This window comes from Eleutherodactylus coqui, chromosome 9 (genome assembly GCF_035609145.1).
Source record: "Eleutherodactylus coqui strain aEleCoq1 chromosome 9, aEleCoq1.hap1, whole genome shotgun sequence".
NCBI classification, from domain to species: Eukaryota; Metazoa; Chordata; class Amphibia; order Anura; family Eleutherodactylidae; genus Eleutherodactylus; species Eleutherodactylus coqui.
The window spans coordinates 165708616-165728344 of NC_089845.1; the positions used below are offsets into that span (position 1 = coordinate 165708616).

General features: G+C 45.0%; 1 protein-coding gene across 5 annotated transcripts in view; it reads right to left on the reverse strand.

Moving 5' to 3' along the window:
- The window catches only part of KHDRBS3 (KH RNA binding domain containing, signal transduction associated 3), a 127612-nt gene that overhangs the window by 97400 nt on the left and 10483 nt on the right, over positions 1-19729 (reverse strand). For 4 of the 5 annotated variants that reach the window (XM_066579066.1, XM_066579062.1, XM_066579064.1 and 1 more), the window contains exon 2: positions 748-912. The exons of the other annotated variant lie outside the window; for it this stretch is intronic. In XM_066579066.1, the coding sequence (XP_066435163.1) occupies positions 748-912 (165 nt within the window). The remainder of the gene's footprint in view (positions 1-747; positions 913-19729) is intronic. 5 annotated transcript variants of the gene reach the window in all.

The following is a 19729-nucleotide window of genomic DNA, read 5'->3' on the forward strand; positions in this document are numbered from 1 at the left end:
CTGTTAGTTTTTATAGCATTCAGTGGAAATAAAATAAACCCCCAAAAAGCAACATTCCCCCCCCCCCCCCCTTGAAAATTTGTAAGAAAGTTTATCCATTCCATTTACATGGAGGTGATCACTCAAAATTCACTAACGACAGTTTAAGTGACAGTTTTGAGTGAACATCGTTGCATAACCAAGTAGCTAATTAGCTACTTAAGAGTTATGCAGGCTGAGCGGGATACCACTGCCATAGCTCCGAGAACAATGCAGCGGTTTTATATGCAAGCAGCTGCTTTATTCTCAGGGTGTCCTGCTGAGCTGCTAGCTCTGAGAAACAGCAGGAGCGCCAACAGCTCCTTTGTTCTTGGCAGTGCTCAGCCGGTACAGTGTGTGATAGCAGCGCAAATTAGACAGAATATCTATTGCTCAAAAGATGGCTTTTGAGCGAATTTTGAGCGATAATCGTTCTGTCTGAATGGGCCTTTACATGGTACCATTAAAGGATACAACTCTAGAAACAAAAAGCTCTGGTCCTAAAGGGATTAATAAGGAGCCAAAACTGCAGGCATTCCAAGTGTAATCGCCCATCACCTCCCGCATGTGAGCAGCATAAGATACAAGAACCAACAGGCTTTAAGTGGAGAGAATCTATTCTTCACTTCCATTAACATCTCTACAGGAAGGGACCTCTTCCCAGGAGCCTTGTGAAGCCACTATACAATAAGAGGTGTTAATAACGTGCGCCGTATGTTAGCGGGTCACCTGTAATGGAATCCAGCAGTGTAAGTAGCATTTTCGCTGCATGCTTGATTAGGGGAGGCTGCTGGGTCTCGGAAGGATCTTGAGCTCTGTCAAGTGTGCCTGCATTGAGCCCTTCCTCGGGATGTGAGTCAGTCTTGCTTGGAGCGTGTGAAGGTTTCAGCTGATCTGTGACATAATAAAGGCCATTTTTCAGTAAGTCACACAATGTCACCTTTCAACAGGCCTCAAAATCTGCACTGCTGTCCGGATTGACTGTTTACATGAAGACACAATTGTTTTTAATGTACGATGTAAAGATTTCCCACGACAGCAGTCAGAAAATGACAATATATCAAAAGCGGGGGAAGCCGGAGAGCTGAAGGCATCAACATGTTCTAGTGTTCCACAGCTGCATGCTCATAGACAGTCTTACTTTACTACTTCGGTTAACATTAACTTTATATTTACAACTAGAAGTTTGCGTTTTTCTTACAGCATACCTGACTTTTCAGAATAAGCTGCCACTTCTGTACAAGAAACAGTATTTCCGGCCACTAGAACGTCTATCCTGCATTTACTCCCTTCCCTCTCGGTAGGCTGACTGAAGTTCTAAGTTCATTCTGAGCTTGTGGTGTAGACTGCGGCCATGTCGTCTCCATACAGTGCACACAGGGAGGAGGCTCTGTTCTCTAGGTGTATGCTGGTAGGTGCAGACTAGCTGCTATATCCTCTATAGCCTATGCAAAGAACAGCCAGCAGATTCAGCTAGTCAGCTCTCTGGAACACAAATATATCAGTGAGGACAGTACTGAGCAGTGGAGAGTCGAGTCCAGTACCAGGTTGAAGCAGATAGCGCAGCAGCTGAGAGATGGAGATGGATTTTTAACAAGCCAGTAAATGAAATTCTGTATCCCTCCATAGGAGACCATTTGTTACTTTGATGTTAGATTCTTAACTGAAATTCACACTTCTATAAGTCTCCATACTAGAGGGACACAGGAGTGACAAGGCACTGCCTTTACAACTACCCATCATACTCCATGCTGTATTTTCGAAGTTCGGTATTACCGACATCGCAGTCCAACGCACTGTAAGTGTGCACAGAGTGCAGGTAGTTACTTCCGCCTACTACAAGTCATGACTGCCCAGGATGCAGCTTGTTCCTACAGTTTCCCGTAGGCTTTACCCAGTCCGTAGCGCCCAAAGTGCCTTGTGCAGCCGGCAGAAAACATCTACATCACTTGTTACTTTGTTGCAAACATCTTACATGTTACGTTACTTACTAATCAGTTACCACAAACATTTGTTCCTGTTACATGACTATTCCATCAGAGTCCCTACAGAGCACGCACTAGGGCTACATTCACATGGGGAGAATCTCACACAAGTCGTACGCTGTGAGATACAAATATGACATTTTTCAATGGACTTCTTGACAAGCAATTTTTTTCCCCCTTACATACAAAAAAAAAAGGGGGGGGGGCAATGGGACCTTAAATTAAAAGCAATCGCACGGCACACGCAGGCTGTGCAACGCGCATGTGAGGTTTCCCACTGAAATCAACAGGAAACGCTTGTGATCCTCTAACATGCAAGAAACACTGAGGATCACAACTTTCAGTTACACACCCCACATTGGCATGGAAGACGCATGTTGGCAAGCGCGATATCGGGCTGAGATTGCATTCACCCACGTGAATCCGGTCTAACTCGGAGACCGGTCTCTCTCATCTGGCAGCTTGCTCTTTGTCTGGATCATGGTGTCATCTTCCCATGGTGTCATGGTGTGCATCACCCACGCTGATGGTGCAGCTCCAAGTATTTATATGGCCCCTGGCATCTATACACCTCCCTATAGGGGCGGCTCCAAACAGCAGTGACACTAGTAGTCACTGCTGCTATCATGGAAGGCCAGAGGGGGCGAGACTTCACACCCAGCGCCTCCATCAGTTCCCCCCCTGATGTTTCAAAGCTGCGCTAAACACTGCGCCAACCAGGAGCAGCCAATGCTCAAAGCTGCCTAGTAAGGGGGAGCAGAGAATGGCTCACCCCATTACATGGCAACACATCTGTGCCAGTCTCTGCGTCTGTCTCCTCTCAGTAGACGTCTATGGGCAGGACAAGTCATCCCCTCCTTTGCTCCCTGTTATCCATCTTATCTGTTATGAGAGGGGAGCATTACTTAACAGGTCGCAACTAAATTAGGAAGGAGACTCAAATGGCCATCACTAGGCTTTTCAGCAGACGTTTAGGTGAAGAGCGATTTAAACTTTTGCGATGAAATTAATACAAAAGGTTTGAAAAATTAGTAACATTTAAGATAAACAGAACACTTTCAAAATCGCCAGCCCTGCGCAACGCCTGCAGCCGCGCCCTGCGGTCAGTCCTGCCCGTGTGAGAGGTCCCTGATATTTACGGCTCTCCACACCGACTGGGAAATACTTACTGGGTACTAAAGCTTTGGATTTTCTATTTTTACAGCTAAAAGTTATTTTTTTTACTTAGAGACTTTCAGTTTTCAGACACTTCTAGATTGTTTTCATTTATTCCAAAAATTCATATTAAAAAAATTGAAAATCTTATAACGCATTTAAAGGATGAAAGGTGAAATCCTGTTCCATAGAAATATTTTATAGAGTATTTGTAAAGGATGTTCCTCGGGCCAAGCCCATATTCAGGGGGACGAGCCGATCATCTGCACTCCTTTGGGTTCTCCTATACCTTCTTTTTTCTAACAGCAACCATCACAGAACCAACTTGTACAGCAGTGGAAACACCTAGACCCTCTCCATTGAGGAAAGCGGTGGGAGTGCCAGGAAACATACCTGCAGCAGTTACCTATACCCCAAAATACCGGGCGTCTCATTCTGGAAACACCCTAAAAAAGGGGGAACATTTGATAGACGGTGATACAATTTTGCATACAAGCTGCAGGGAAAGAAGGAAACCACTTCGGTCACGTCACCAACATGTATTAAGCACTAATTGTACAGTATTCCAATAGGAAGGTCAGTGTGTGATATCAAACTGGCCAAGAATTTCACCAGAAAACAATGGTGTCCTTCATTCCTTCTCATAACGGTGATCTGTCTTCATTATGGCAATGTGAATACATGGTAACAGTTTGTAAGGCTGAATGAAGACAGTGTACATCTAGTTCAGCCTCTTTATCCTCCTGCGTTGTTGATCCAGAGGAAGGCAAAAAAAAACAAACAAAAAAAACAAAAGCCAATTAGCCCTTTTGGGGGAAAAAATCCTTCCAGACTCCCTAATGGCAATCAGACTGTTCCCTGGATCAACCCCTAATAGTTCCTACCTGCCTGTATACCGGGATTGACAATTAGCCTAAGATTTATATCCTGTAATATCCTTCACCTCTAGAAAGACATCAAGTCCCTCTTAAACTCCTCTATGGATTTTGCCATCACCACTTCCTCAGGCAGAGAGTTCCACAGCCTCATTGCTCTTACAGTAAAGAACCCCTTTCTGGGTTGGTGATAAAACCTACTTTCCTCTAGATGTAGCGGATGCCCTCTTGTTACCGTTGCAGTCCTGGGTGTAAACAGATCATGGGAGAGATCCTTGTATCGTCCCCTCATGTATTTATACAGAGTTATTTGATCGCCCCTTAGCAGTCTTTTCTCCAGGGTGAATAATCCCAGTTTTGGTGCCTCTCGGGGTATTCCAGTCCCTTCATTCCATGTATTAATTTAGTTGCACTTCTTTGAACCCCCTCCGGCACTGTAACATCTTTCCTGAGCCCCGGTGACCAGAACTGTACGCAGTATTCCATGTGAGGCCTGACAAGTGCCTTATATAGTGGGGGGATAATGTTCTCACCCCTCGCCCCTATACCTCTTTTAATGCACCCCAAGACTATTAGCCTTTGCGGCTGCTGACTGGCATTGGTTACTCCAGTAATGAGGGAGTTATCTCAACCAGAATGTGTTGGCATCTCCCTGTGAACAGGTCAGGTGAATGAAGCGCACGTGTCATTGTAGCAGATTTCATCCAACGCCCAATCAGACTTCCCAATACCCACAGAGCAACAGCCAAACTTCCTGATATACCTTCCTCATAACTGACTGATAGGGAAAACAAAGCTTCATCTGATGCTGCTGTGCACCCATTCAGTATATCCGATGGTCTGCGACGTTCTCCGTCAGCAGCTATAAATTGTAAGAAATCCATGTAAAAGTAGACAAAACCCTCTGCGTTTAGCCGTGCCGTCCCACATTGACAGATGAGTGCTACAGTGTGAGCTCCAGATCAGCGGTTCTCGATACTTCATCAGTAATTGTTTCTAGTGGTCCACATTTTGGTTGATCAGTGACAGAACTGGTTTCTCAGACTATTGGAAGTTAGTTTGGCCACTGCACTATGGGTAATGGGAGGTCTGGTAGGGTGTTGGATAAAGTCTATGGTGATGACACATGTGCTTCATTCACCTGACATAAGGACTATCCCAACATGTTCGGCTTGAGATCACGCCATCATTCATATTGTAATGAAGAACTATTGTGTTGGCATGGGAACCAATAAAGTTATGTTAGAATGAAGCATGCCATTGTATTTTGGTGAAAGCCTCAGCCAGTCTGGTATATCACACACAGACCTTATTGAAAAAAGTTCAGTAGAGTCCAAGATGGCCGCATTCAAAATGGCCGTCATGTTGGTGACATGGCCCAAACAAGTTTCTTTCTTCTGCTGCAGGCTTATATACAAAATCACATCACTGTCTGCCCAACACTTTATTTTATATAGACGGTTTCACACTTAAAATACTCATCTGTACAAAATAGCTCTCAAAAGGGAATGGATCATTAGAAAAAGACCCATGAATCAGGTTTTTGGTAAACATATTTAGGAGTTGAGTTTTTAAAATCCTAGATTGTAATATCAAAAATTAAAAGTGCTAAAATATTGCAGTTCTCATCCTGAACACTAAGCCTAATAGTCCATCACTTCCTGTTCTGTAGAGAAAAGTTTGACAGTTATCACAGGCAGGATTACACCAATGGGGCACACCTATACAGATAACACAGGATACACAATATGAAGCTAGAGCTCACCTCCTTCCCCTCCCTGCACAGGTCACAGAGCCCACAACTCACTCCCACAGAATGTAATGGGACCTCCCCTGTCCATTGTGCCTATGGCCCACAAGCCTGTTTTAAAACACCACTAGATTAAATTCTGCAACCTAAGTGCAACAGTGAAAAAAATGGCGGAGTCAGTCGTAAACTAAGCCAAAGAGGTGCTATAAAGTTATACTAGACGGTCTGACTAGTGGACTGAACGGTCTAAAATGTGCCAGATGTATCACCTGGTACATTTTAGACTGTTCAGTCTACGTTTGTCGCATCTATTAGAAAGTTTTAGTAAAAGCATTATCTCCCGTTCCAGGCTGCATAGCGGTTATGTGAACCCAACAACCTGGCTGGGAATATAGGAGTCAGAGACAAGCCACGCCTCTGATGTCATCACCTGATCACGGAAAATATCCTGCCGCTGTGATTCCCTGCAATTAGTCCTCAATCCTATACAAAGATCATCATAGCTGCAGGGCAGAGATGAGGGGTGCGAGGCGTCCGCTCTGCCTTATAGCTGTGGAGGAGAGTTGTACTCTTCTATAGAGATCACTGAAGTATATATTGTGCATTCAGAAAGCCACCAAAGAATCGCTTTAAGAACACAACCCCATCCTGAAGATTGTGATTTATCATAAGCAGACAATTTATCTTGAATCTGTAAATTGAATGATATATTTTTGCCAATTACCGACCCGTAGATGTAATTATCGGGCTTGCAAAATAAATATTTGAAAACAAGCATCACTGTAGTGACCCAGAGGATCCTACAGAGTAGTCAAAGAGTTAATAAGTTCCTGGGATCTCCCTATGAGCCCCAAAGGGACATAGGTGGTATCCCACCTGAGATAGAAGTTGTATTCCTGAAACAGCTTACCGATTGGTGCTTTAGATGCTTCGCAGCACCAGAGCCTGCATGAAAAAGGTCATTTTCAGTCTGCATACATTGTCAGTTGGAGATTGGGAGCAGAGGAGGGCAGACGCAAAGACAAGAGCAGGAGAGGGATATAGTGCGGTGAGACAGCGAGTGTGTCATCAGAAGAGATAGGGGGAGGAAGAGTGGAAAGTAGCAGAGTTTCTCTTCCAGCCCGAGTATGGAAATTGGAGCCAGTTAGAAAGAGAGGTCATCATAACAGTGGGTGTTTCCTCCCCTTGCAACTAACCGGAATATAATCCACTTTGTCCGGGCTGTCAGCAACAGGCTGGAGGGGCTTGTGCAGGGTAAAGAGAAAATATTGTATTCAAATAACCTTCACCCTGAGACAAGTAAAAGCCTTACACTGTTAATGTGGATACAAATGTAACTTATCATTGCTCCCAAATCCACATGTGTGAACTGTCTCTATGACCTGACATTATATAGTAAACTGCATGCCTTCAGTTTACAGTAAACTGCATGCCTTCAGTTTACTGCCATCCGGTTGGACTGGTCTTGTTATTTCACTACACAAGTAAGGTTTTTCTCATATAAAAGGCATTGGTGTCACATACAGATATCAGCAGTCAGTACCTTAACTACGCAGATACTCTTACCAACCGCCTGCTGCGCGAGTCGCCATATCTGGCAGAGTAGCTGCCACTGTGACCAAGTGTACACTGGTAACACCGACTCCAGCTACCGCTGGCTCACTGCATCCCACGTAGGAAGCCGAGCAGAAACCTCAAATTCAAAGTACAGCCTCATTCAGTATATTTGCAATCTCTGAAGCATCTCAGAGTCCCCGTCGCTCCTACATACAAGACTGGGGATTCCGCGGGACAAGCGATGGATTGTCAGGACTCCTGCTCAGGATTTGTAGCTTCCATAAGGGACCTTTCATACGGGACGGAATTAGTCTGTACGGACATTTCTGTATCACAAGGTTTGCCCAAAGAGGCTTGAACTCCACACCGGTTAAAATCCGTACGTCTACTTCAAAACCCCAAGATTGCGTTCCACTTCTGCTGTGAAGTCAAGGTCGTCTTACGGAATGGTTGCTGCGGATTTCTAACATACATGAGAATTCCACAACTAAAGTTCTGCAAGACGTTCCATATTCAAGCTACAAAAACAATTCCACATCTGCGCTGCGTCCTGCGGACAATAACATCCTGCATGAAGGGTCCCTAATGGAAACAGTGGCAAGTCATCCTGGGCGGAACATCCAATCACGTCAGTCACATGAATCGCTCACGTTTATCACACGACCAAACATGGCCGTACGTGTGGAGCCAATTGGCGGTGCAAAAGGAACCCTTTACATCTTACAACAAGCTGCTATAAATCCCATCAAGGCCGGAGGCTCTGCTTCTTTCTCTAATCACCCTATCCCTCTACCATCACTTAGAGGCTAGGTTATCAATTCTGCTCAAAAGCTAATCAGGGAGAATAGGTTGTTGTCCATCCACGCAGCCAAGTCCCCCTTGATATTATTAGGTTTATAAACTCGGGGTATAATAGACTCTAGCGCATAGATCTCAGTGCGCTATATATTGGTGGGCTTTTTATGAGCCACACTACCGAGTCACTTCAAAAAGTAGATATTTTTGGAGCATAATGGCACCATGACAGAGTAATCCATCATCGGTATAGGTGCATTGTGGTCAGTGGTTACACCTAGCCCTCTAAGAAAGTTCAAGCTAGGTAACAACTATTCGGGACATTGACTCAGGATAACCCAAGTATTGCGATATCCTGGCAGCCTTCAAGACATTATATAAGTCTATCATCTTGGGCGCTACTCAGGTTATCCATGAGATACAATACTCATTCCTCAAAACCACAATTATTTTTCTAACACTCCTGATGATCCGCCCTAACCAGCGGGGAAACGCGTCGAGTAATATCTATAAGAGCTCACAAACACCTCTGAGTAATTTATATCAGAGATAACAAACATCTTCTGAGCATATAAGCTCTATTGTTCCACAGGGGATACAGAGTATATGGTCACTAAGCACTCGCATTTCAACAAAGAGTAATATCAGAGATAATAGACATCTTTTTCTACCCTAATCAATAGTAGATATAGCGCGTACGGTCACCAAGCACTCACAATAACAGTGATATTCTATGAAGGATTCCACCCATTCTGGCTTGAACGGAAAGAACCAAGACGATATCTAACCTGTGACTAGATTACACCAACTGTACACCAATGGAGGTCTCGGACTATAATCCCACCCTATGTGTTATTCGGGGGAAATAGATTCAATGTGGGTCTGGCTCTCGTTGGTAGTAGACCAAGTACACGTCTTCTGTCCCGTTTGTGGGGTATTTGTTTCCGAGTAACTGAAATTCTTGCAGTACCGGACTATATGTTAAATGTTAGTGCCCTAAATACTAAGTTTTTAACAAGTATTTAATAAAATATTTGGATTTTATATTCAGTCCTTACTGTGAAGGGCGTTCTATACTTTAATTTGGACCTTCTGCCTTTGTGAAATAGCCAACATCATGTTAGGTTTAAGTGTACAGAGAATGCAGTAAAAACAAACCCCCCAAAGCAATTGTGAATTATTATAATTTTTTTCTTTTTTTTTTTTTTTGGGGGGGGGGGGGGGGGGGGGAAGAGTGATTGAAAGGGTGAAAAAACAAAAGTTATGCACCACATTTACCCCAAAGTGGTGCCATTAAAAGGAAACCTGTCAAGTTTTTACTATGCAAATCTACAACAAACCTTTAACAGCGCTGCTGATGAGATTTCCTTACCCTAATTAGTCCTTTAATCCGTGCTGCGGTACCTTTACAATCTGCTTTCGAAGTTTCCCCATGATGTATTCTAACGAGCCGAGTCAGATGCCACAGTTTCCCAGAAATGTGGATTAGTTTGTGGGGATCATAAGACAGGCGCACTCTCCTGATTACAAATGTGCTTATCCCCTGCCTACAGATCGAGCACCCACCCAGAATAGGGCGACTACGCTCATCGGTGCCCAACCCTGCAGTGTCCGCTGCCAAGTTCTAGAGGGATTGTTAGATGGTTATGTCATTTGCTGTTCCAACAAGTTTCCGCAGTTAGGGCTATCTTACATGACTGATTCCTGTATATTACGCAGGTTCTGTTACTCAGGCCCGTGTGGTACGCGGTCACTCACCTTGCCTACTGCAGTTCTGCTCACATTGCTTAATACATGAGCATTAAAGAAAAGGCAGCATGTTCTATTCTGCCACATATGTGAGTGGGATGGCGCCCATTGTTCTCTATTGATGCGAATATAGATGCCCATAAGTCATCGCTAAGCGCAGGGTCACAGCGGGGGTCCCACAGCCTTTTACGCTTACGGCCATGTGAGCCAGACCTTAGTAAGTGGCTCATCAGGTGATACACACGGTGTGCAGATACAATCCATTAGTTAACATGGCGGATTTATTGCATATACTATTTTCCTGAGCTTCACATGCACCAAAAAAAAAAAAAAAAAAACACATCGGGACCAACTGACCCTTCAACACGATGGCTTTTATTTATGAACATTGGCGTATATCGCACCAATTCTTTTTAAAAAACTGTCTTAAAAAGCGCCAAGCTTACGCTGCATCAAATATAGGAATAACGCACCAAAAAACAAACAAAGAAATTCATAGCCGTGCTGCGTGCGCCGAAATGGAGTTTGTATTCCAAGATAAGTTTTGCAAATCAAATTGCGCTTCCTGTACGAATATAAAAAAATTAGTCAGCAGTTTTACTGATAAATACAAAATGAGGGCAAAAAAGTGAAAACACCCCATCCATAGTTTATTCAGTGAGCCAATGTCCACATAAAGCGGCACCAAAACTGAGCCCATTTTTGTTCAGCAATACGTTTCGCTACAAAAAAAAAAAAAAAATTGGTCTTGCATCAACAACTCATTATAGCGAATAGTCAAAATAAAACAAAAAATGAGGGCAAAAAGAAAAAAGCCATGTAGTTGGATTTACGCCAAATGCTTCATTTACAGCAACTTTCATTAGGATGTATTAGTGCCAGGTTTTTCCCAAAACTTTCTTGTAACACTTTATAAAATGTATCAGGAAGATCAGACTGAAGCTGGCCCCGCCCACATTGAGGCAGGAAACTGGCGAGCTGGTCAAGGATTTTAGCGCAAACTAGTGGTAAAATGTCAAACTCTGTGCACCCAATCTGTTGGAAACCTTCATGAACGCGGCCCGATACCGCCTGGCTTCAGGAATTAAAAAAATGTATATATATTCTACACACAGATGTGTTTTACTTTTATTAAGCACTCCTCTAGACGGGAATGGACAATGTCGGTGCACAATACAGACTCCGGTGCGGTTTACATTCCCAGTCTGTTATAATACAGGGTCTCCGCTTCTGTTTTTGTGGGGAGTCCTGTAGTTTCTATTGGTACCATTTTGGGGTACATACGTCTCCCCCCCCCCCCCCCACTGACAATATTCCCGCTGCGGGAGAAATAATGCGTACTTCGATAGAGCAGACTTCCACAGATGCAGAGATTTGAAAAATAAAATCAGCTTTTTTTATACTGATATTATAAATATGGAAAGTTTTACCTCACTACCTAGAATTTTAATAAAACTTGTTTATTCATTTTTTCATTTCTTAGTCTCCACCGGGGACTTGAACTTGCGATACCATAGTATTACATCTGGCTGTCTCCCTAATCACAGAATAGCAAGCCCTGCCACAGGCATGGCTTCATAAGCAATCTGCAATAGCAACACTGGGAAGCTTCAGAAGGCCCCCGGCTGCCCCCAAACTCCAATTACAGCATTTAAATGGTGGGTTCACCCTGATCGCAGCCGTGCGGGGGGTGTTGGCTGTCAGAGACAATTGTATGCAGCCTGGAATCTCCATTGTGTAACTGAGAATCACAAGATTCTGAGGGAAAAAATCCAATGCTTCTCTTCCCTATATCTCACCATTTATGACCGAGGTTCCACTGCCGCACTCCTGGCCACCTGTCCTGATGGGATCAGATGTCTGATATTGTGACGGCCTACGTGGACCATAGATGTGGGGTCATCAGACACCCACGCCAGGCGAGTCCATTACTATTCATTACAAATCCATTACATATTTTGTCCCTCCTCCTTGGAGCTGACATTTTAATATTTATAATGTAACTGTGCAATGGATTAAAGAGAAAGCGGTTAGTTATTTGTATAGCGCCAAAGTACTCCCTGGTGCTTTTCGGTAATTTATTACCCCAGCAAGTTGCTCATTTTACCGACCTCAGAAGAATGGAAGGCTGAGCCACGTGGGGATTGAACTCGCAACCTTCAGGTCATGAGGCAGCAGAATGTAGTCCTAACACTCTGCGCCACACGAGGCAAAAAGTACCAAAGACCCGCCACAACCACCCAGCAGGTGAGGGAGAAAAAGGTTGTTTTTTTTTAATGACCCACCATGTATAATATTTAGCCCAGAGTAACGACTGAAGAAAGAACAGAGTGAACCTTCATGGCAGACAGCGATTTAGTGATGTAGTCTTCACCTAGAACATGCTTACTGGGCGTCTAACAACAAGTCTTGCCAGAAAACCTCCAGCAATGTTTTGTGATGAAGGCAAAAACTAAAGTCCCCAAAATACAAGCACCCAGTTCGGTCTAGCGGGCGGGAGGGACGGTCCTAGAAGCCTGTGATGTGCCAACAGCAGTAACTTGCTCTATTGATGTACCAAGTGCTCCAGTCCGGTCATTCATACACAGAGGTCGCTGGTTGAACATCTGTTGGATGATCGATCGTCTGGCGACCAGATGGCTGAGCACATTCTAGTCCGTATCGGCCGTCAGACATACAAACTGGCTCTACATGTTTGATGAAACGGATAATGGAAAGAACGTTCATTCAACCATCAGACAAAACCATCAGACGCAGCGGTTGACTTCTTTCCAGGTGACATGCCTGGCGCAACACACCATTATTTCCTCCTCCCACCCTGGTAACTGGGCTGTGTTGTAGAGGGTGGTGCCTGTCTTGTGGTGGCTGCGGAGAGAACATGAAAGCAAAAGACCATGAGGAAGTCTGGAGCCAAGTCGGCCAAATGTAGCCTCAGACTGTAAGAAGCCATTTGTGAAGCACACAGGATGCGCCGCAAAACGCAGGAGGAAAGGAGCCTTCCCTTCAGTTAATAAATGTGGTTCCTGTTGGACTGCAACAATGGTCCATGGCTCCGCTCATTCTTGTGTAGCTGCTGACTATGAAAACCAGAATGAGAACGGGTCAGTAGTTGCAGATGGGCTGGCGAGCTAGAGTTGGGCAGAGGAAATTGAGCTGAAGGACTCTGATGCCAGAGCTGCAGGTAAGCCCCTGCCCTCTCCTCCCAAAGACTACATCATTCGCATGCCAATTCTGAATCCGGTAAGTTGGACCCTGCCCTGCACCAACTCCTCAAATACAACATTGGGTCTTATTCACTTAGACCAGTATTTCCTTCACTGCTCTAGTGTAAACTGAACGCCCATCTACCGGCTACAAGTGGATTAGAAGCACAAGTCTGGCAATACATCAGTGTTCTGGCGGCACCTCTGTGTCCCATTTAAGATCAAGAGTTGGTAACAGCAATCCACCCAAAATATAAAGTCACCGGTCGCCAGGAACACCCAGGAAGGCAAACGCATCCAAGAATACACGCAGGACCACAATCAATGCGCGAAATAGAAGTGCGTTTTATCCCTCTGTCACAAGTGCAAGGTACGTTCCTACCCACCAAGCGACGGTGTGTTGTGAATACAAGCGTTCTATCTTAAGGGAATACCACCAGTTTGTATTTTGCACCTTAGACACGGTCATGCAGGTTTACAGAGAACAAGCAGAAGATGCATCCACTTCGCATATAGCGATCCACCAGCCCGATAACTGAGGTCTCCGACCGCCAAACGGTAATCAGCCCAACAATACATGTGTAGGGAGAAACCTAGGGCAGCATCCACAATAATCATTTCTTTACACCATCAAAGAACAGGATACAAAGTCTACAGTGTCCAACCACAGATGTGTTTCCAACCACAAGCAGCTCCTGTTCACAGCACAATTTAAAAGCCACAAGGCCAATCCCAACATGGGAACATATGGGTGCAACCCAAACCATGGAGCAAACCCAGGCTGCGATACGCAACGTAAATTACAACGCTTAAAGGGTTAAACTATAAGATCCATTACATCTATTGTGGTACCTTGGAGATAATTTCAATCTCCAACACGTTTTGAAGTTACAACAAATACTCTTCAAAATCAGCCCCCTCCCTACCACCACCGAGTCTCTAGATGGTACATTGACCTTCTCTATACCCCATGTGCCAAACTCAAGGCCCACAAGCTGAATCTGGCATCATGTAATTTTACGTGGCCCCCCGAGCAGGTTCAGATGCAAAACGGACCATCTCTCCGCATTCCCCAGAGAATAGAGCCAGCACTTGGCAGAGGGGGCAGTGCCAGTAAAGAGCAGGAGCCATCTTGGATTCGGAGCTCTGGTGCAGCTCTACACCGCTCTGTTCAACAACTCCCAGGCGGTGGCACAACTGACATCCCTACCCCCGGGTATCCTAGCCACCCTCCAAGGCAGGAAGCTCAGAGCTAAAGAGGTGGAAGGGGAGAAACCCATCATAGTGCAGAGAGCACCAACGCCATGTTAAGGAGTACTTCCATTTAGGGATCATTCTAACGGGTGGATGTAGTTTTGGTCAGTGAATCCGCAGCATTTCCATGGAGCACGACCGTACAGGCTCACTGCGTATTTGGACCTTGTGGGGTTTTTTATGCACTTATTTATCGCATTTTTCATATGTGCAAAAAGAAACACACGAAGGTTTCTCAGATGTCTCCTGCTTCCATGACCACACGTATCCGAGTACGCCGTGTATTTATGCAATCCCATCAACTTAAACAGCTAAACCAACCAAAATGGGGCACGCTGTGATTTTTTTCATGCACGTGTAAACATATCTAAATACCCCCAGTGCAAATCAATAGGGATTAAATGGTTCATATTCCATAAGTAGTACGGAGCACAAATGTACCCGTGTGAGTGAGCCCTCGGAAACGGGCGGAAACCTCCACAACAAAAATCTTCCAAAAAAACCATCATGTTTGTCCACAAAATGTTTTCCCGCGCCCGAAGCGTGCGGCTGGTTTTTCTGCCAGATGTTCCATGATTCTGGGTTTTCAGTTTGCAGATGGGGCAGCCCATGTACAGAAGTCCCCGCTCCCGCCAGTCTACAGATTCTATACGTATGTGTAATCCAAGCAGAACACATTTTGCAGCTACCGATCTACTAAAACTTGTGATTATGACGAAGGCGGATAAAGGAAGGCTCCGGCGTCTCTCTAGGCACGGCTGTAGATTCAAGAGCGGCGTTGGCATTTTAACTAATGTTCCTTCATACAAGATGACAAGCGATCCTACAACCACCCAACCGCAATGTATTAAAGATATTAGTTTGGGATTTCACCGTCAACCTCGTGGGGTTCTCATGTACCACCGGAGCACAAACAGAGAATGGGGTGATTGAGGAAAACATCCAGCAAAAGGGGATACCAAGGATGAAAACAACTAAAAGGGGTCGGAGGAGGATGTCAGGAATCGTTTGGACCCTCAGGCATTCCACCATGACCAAACGCACAACTTGCTGTTCCTCTGCACGGATGGTATAACAGCAGACGACCAGTTCCAGTGCCGTTATGTCTAAGAGAAACAAAAAGACAAGACTCTAGCGGGAAAAAAGAGCGCAAAACTTGTATCACTGAGCAGCGGAAAAACATCTCCTGGTCAGATGGATCCAGATTTCTGTTGCTGATGGGAGGTCAGAATTTGGAGCGAGCAGCATGAATCGCTGACCCCTTCCTGTCAGCCGGTCAGAACATGTGAGAGCCGCCATCCAGTCTGCAGCAACTACAGGAAGCTTCCTGTCCGCAGGGGCCGACATTCCTGCAGAACCAATTTCATCATAGTGGAATCTCCGCCACGATGAATCGCTGCTGTTCCGAAATACAAAAGGAGTCCAACGCTACTAGATTGGGGGTGGGGTGGGGGGGGGGGGATAATAAAGTGGCCGTTCAGTGTAGACATAACGGGTGACGCTTCGATGACATTCTAATTCTCCAGCCCGCATTCATTTATTACACTAATCGGCACAACTCTTGAGCAGCTCGTTAGTCAAACATTTCTAAATTTCCAGTGACATTCATTTTATGTAAAGTGTTCTCGCTTCCTGCCAAGCCAATTATGTAGGAATGATTGCGATGTCAGATCTCTTGAACACAAGAAGCAGCTTTTGACTTTTCTAGTGGTTCTTCCTTTATCATGCATACCGCTGTGCGAGACGGTAACACAACGACCGCGCGGCTCTCGGCAACGCACAATCCTACTCCGTCTACAGAAAGCCGCAGCAGATTTGGAAACTTAACATTAAGTACCTAATGGGGCCTGAAGAGCGTCACACGTATCGGGCCGAGAGCGGAAAGAACTCTGTGTACAGAGGAAGCAAGTCAAGTGCGGATTAGTAACTGTATCCAATTATCACATGAAACACTTGATGGGACATAAAAGTTAATTAAGGAAGGATGAGACAGGCGGACACGAGTCTCTACTGGTCCCGGGGTCCTATGGCATGAAATGCCGGAGCACAGAATTAAATGCAATAGTAGATCCAGAACGTACGGATGCAGCAACACTCAACCCAACGGGAAGATAAGTAACTCATCAGAGGGTTAAGCCATTGAAAAGCTATGAAAACGAAAAAAAACCAACCAAAAACACTGGCATAGAAAGCTACCTCAACCGCTTCACGCCCCAGGGTGTACGGTAATGTCCTAGGCATGCTGGGTTTACATGGAGTGGGCTCAGGAGCCACTCCATACATGGCAGGTGCCAGCTGTCTGACAGCCAACACCCAATTGCAACAGAGTGAATGTGCATTGCAGCTGTTAACCCTTGAAATGCTCCAATAATTGGCTTAATCATATAAAAACTTGATTATAAAGTTTGTGTTTCCTCCCCTCTGAAAACCCGCTGACGAAGACAAATCCATGACTGTTAGAGCATACAATACACAGGGGTCCCGTTCTTTCTACAGTGCTCCCTTCTATGAGCCACACGAGAGCTACCCCCCCCCCCCCCCCCCCCGCTCTAAGTAACTATTCCTAGTGTGTTTTCCAACAAGCCATTCATGCTGCAGTAGATCACTCAAGGCTTCATGTCTTTTCAGCATTTGCGAAATTTTGTGTTGTAGGTAATTTGGGTAAGGTCTATTATCCTGTTCTGCCACATTCACATACAGAAATACGGTGACCCATCCCAAGGCAGTAATTCCCCTGCTGTACGGTCATCTCCTGTCTACTAGTTTGTGCATGTAGTTACCATGCACCGCTCCCCCAACAATCCATTAGCGTGTCAACTGACCACACTGCCGCAGCTCAGCCCGATGGAGTTCTCGATTAGGTCACCCCCTCTTAGTATTCTTGACTTCAGTGTATTACTGGTTATAATTAAGTCCTGTGTGTAAGTCCAATGCTCCTTGTCTGCTTCTAGTATTTTGCTCCCAGTCTTGCTCGTTTGTCAGTATAATTTGCTCATATGGTTTTACTAGTCCAGTTCTTGCTTCCAGCCTTGTGGTTGCTTCCTCCATGTTTTTATCTCTTTGTATTGCTTTTTATTTCAGCTTTGGTTTCCTTGTCTCTGGGTTCCCTTTTACTGTTGGAGATGGACAGAGTTTCAGAGGGTTTCCAGAACGGATACTCAGGGACAGTGGTGCCTGGTGTTAGGGTCAGTGCGAGTGATAGAATAGAGAGATCCAGCATAAGTTGATGGAAACAAATATCCTGACAATACCCAGCTGCTGCTCCCCCCTACCTGACTACCATTAAAACCCATCTGTGCCATTATCTCTACCATTCTGTTCCCACCGTCTACTTGCAAACGTCTATTTCTGCATCACCCACTAGTGTTAGGTACTTCATATATTTGGTAATTCAACTGTCCAGTTAGCTGCAAGAACTCCAGTATGACTGAATTTTGTACCAGAGTATTCAGAGACATCCTTAGAACCCATGAAGGGCCCGATACCACAGATCAGGTCCAGACAATATTGTTACACAATGGCACATGGAGGAACATTTGGTTCAAATATGATGTAACTAAAGGGGCCCCAAGTTTTGCTTTACTATAAATGTAAACCTGAACTCTTGACCGCTTCAGCCGCTATTAGAAGATCAGCCAAAACCATATTGTGCGCTCGATGACTAACTGGACCATCGCTGCACCGACAAATACAGAATAGCTGCATCTGTACATTCACACCCCAACATTGTAGTTACCTTGGATTTAAAATATCAATTTTGATCGCTATAACTAAAGAGCCAAACCTAAAAAAATCCATAAAACTAGAGTCCCATCTGTAGCCAGATATTGATGAAGAATGGGAAGGAGACAATAGATAGAAAATGGATTTCAATTAAAAATTCTGCTGGATTCTGTGGTGTAAGTGAAGCACAGAAAACCCTCTGAAAACAGGAGATCGTATAGCGTTAGGGGATTACCTGGGGACAAAGCTGCTCGCTGTGCCATACCAACATCAAAGGCAGATTTACCTCCCACGTTCCTGCACCACTCCCATTCCACCAGTGCCGGCTCCCCACTAGCCCACTTCTGCCTGCAGAGAGCCAGCGATAATCGCTGAGGGTGGGGACATGTGACAGCTGCAGCCAATCACTGGCTCACTTTGGTCCTGTCAGGACAGATACCTCAGCGGATGGAAGGGAAGACCAGCAGGGGGATTGTGTACCAACAGACTGATGGAGAGGAGAGCACAGCTCTTATATTGGTACAGCAAAAGCACTTTTTTGAATCTTTTTGACCCCAGGTAACCAATTTAGGGCCGGTTGCACCAAAGCTTTGATTTGAGAACAAGATTTGATCTAAGATCAAGCAGTAAAATGTTGCACCAACAAGGTTTAGCCCATGATCTTGGCTCAAATCAAGGTTTCCTCCCTCCCCAATTTTCAAGGATCAAACTAGTTGAGTTCCAAGATGGCAAACTCAACTGATATGCATGTAATTTCACCACCCAGGAAAACCCTGTTTGCTGCTGGTAGCGGCCATGTTTTTACTATCGCTATGAATGCTGGGTGGATTACCCAACTACAATCACCATGTGCAATACGTTTCTTCTAGGGTCAACATTTGATCGCAGATCATGTGAACTTGGTTTTGCAAATCTTAGATCAAGAAGGAGTTTGAGCTACATTTCTTCCTTATACCAAGTTCAACAGTTTAAACCTGGATCAGCAGCATGATTGGTGTAGCTGGCCCTTAAAGGTTTATCGGTAAAGTGACTTCTACTGTGAAAAGTTCATTTTTAATAGAAGTGTTCCTGGATTGTGAGCTTATTATATGGTGCCCCACTGATGGCAAACCAATCAGCCATCACCACACCAAAGGGAACTGGGCAAAAAGTGTTCAACTCCCCTGCAGCTCCCCAATAGGAGAAAAGTAGTATCACAGAGTTCTAGCAAAAGTCAGTGATCATATAACGCATTAAGTCCTCCAAAATGAGAGATCCTTTCTAGCTCATGCTTACCCTGAACAGCAGATAAGAGCGCTAGAAGAACATCCTTCAACTCATCGCAGGCCGGGATCACCAGCATTTGGCATTCCATCTTCCTGCTGCAGGAGAGCGGGTAGAAGGGATTCAGGATCCGTACTCCAACAGTGTCAGATGGACTCCGTGGACCGAGTCTGTCCGGCCATCCAGGAGTAAAGGACACAGCAGGTTGTGCTACTTTGTCTATTGTTTGCCAATCTGCACTGGAGGCTCTTAACAGAATTTCCGGTGCGGATGTGAACATGACCTTATGGAAAAGCCATGGTGAAACCCAAGCAACACCTTCAAAACAATCCTCTTGTTTGGGGGCAAGAGTCTGTCTGGAGACCAGTGGGTCATACAACATGCAATAACGGTTTGTCATCT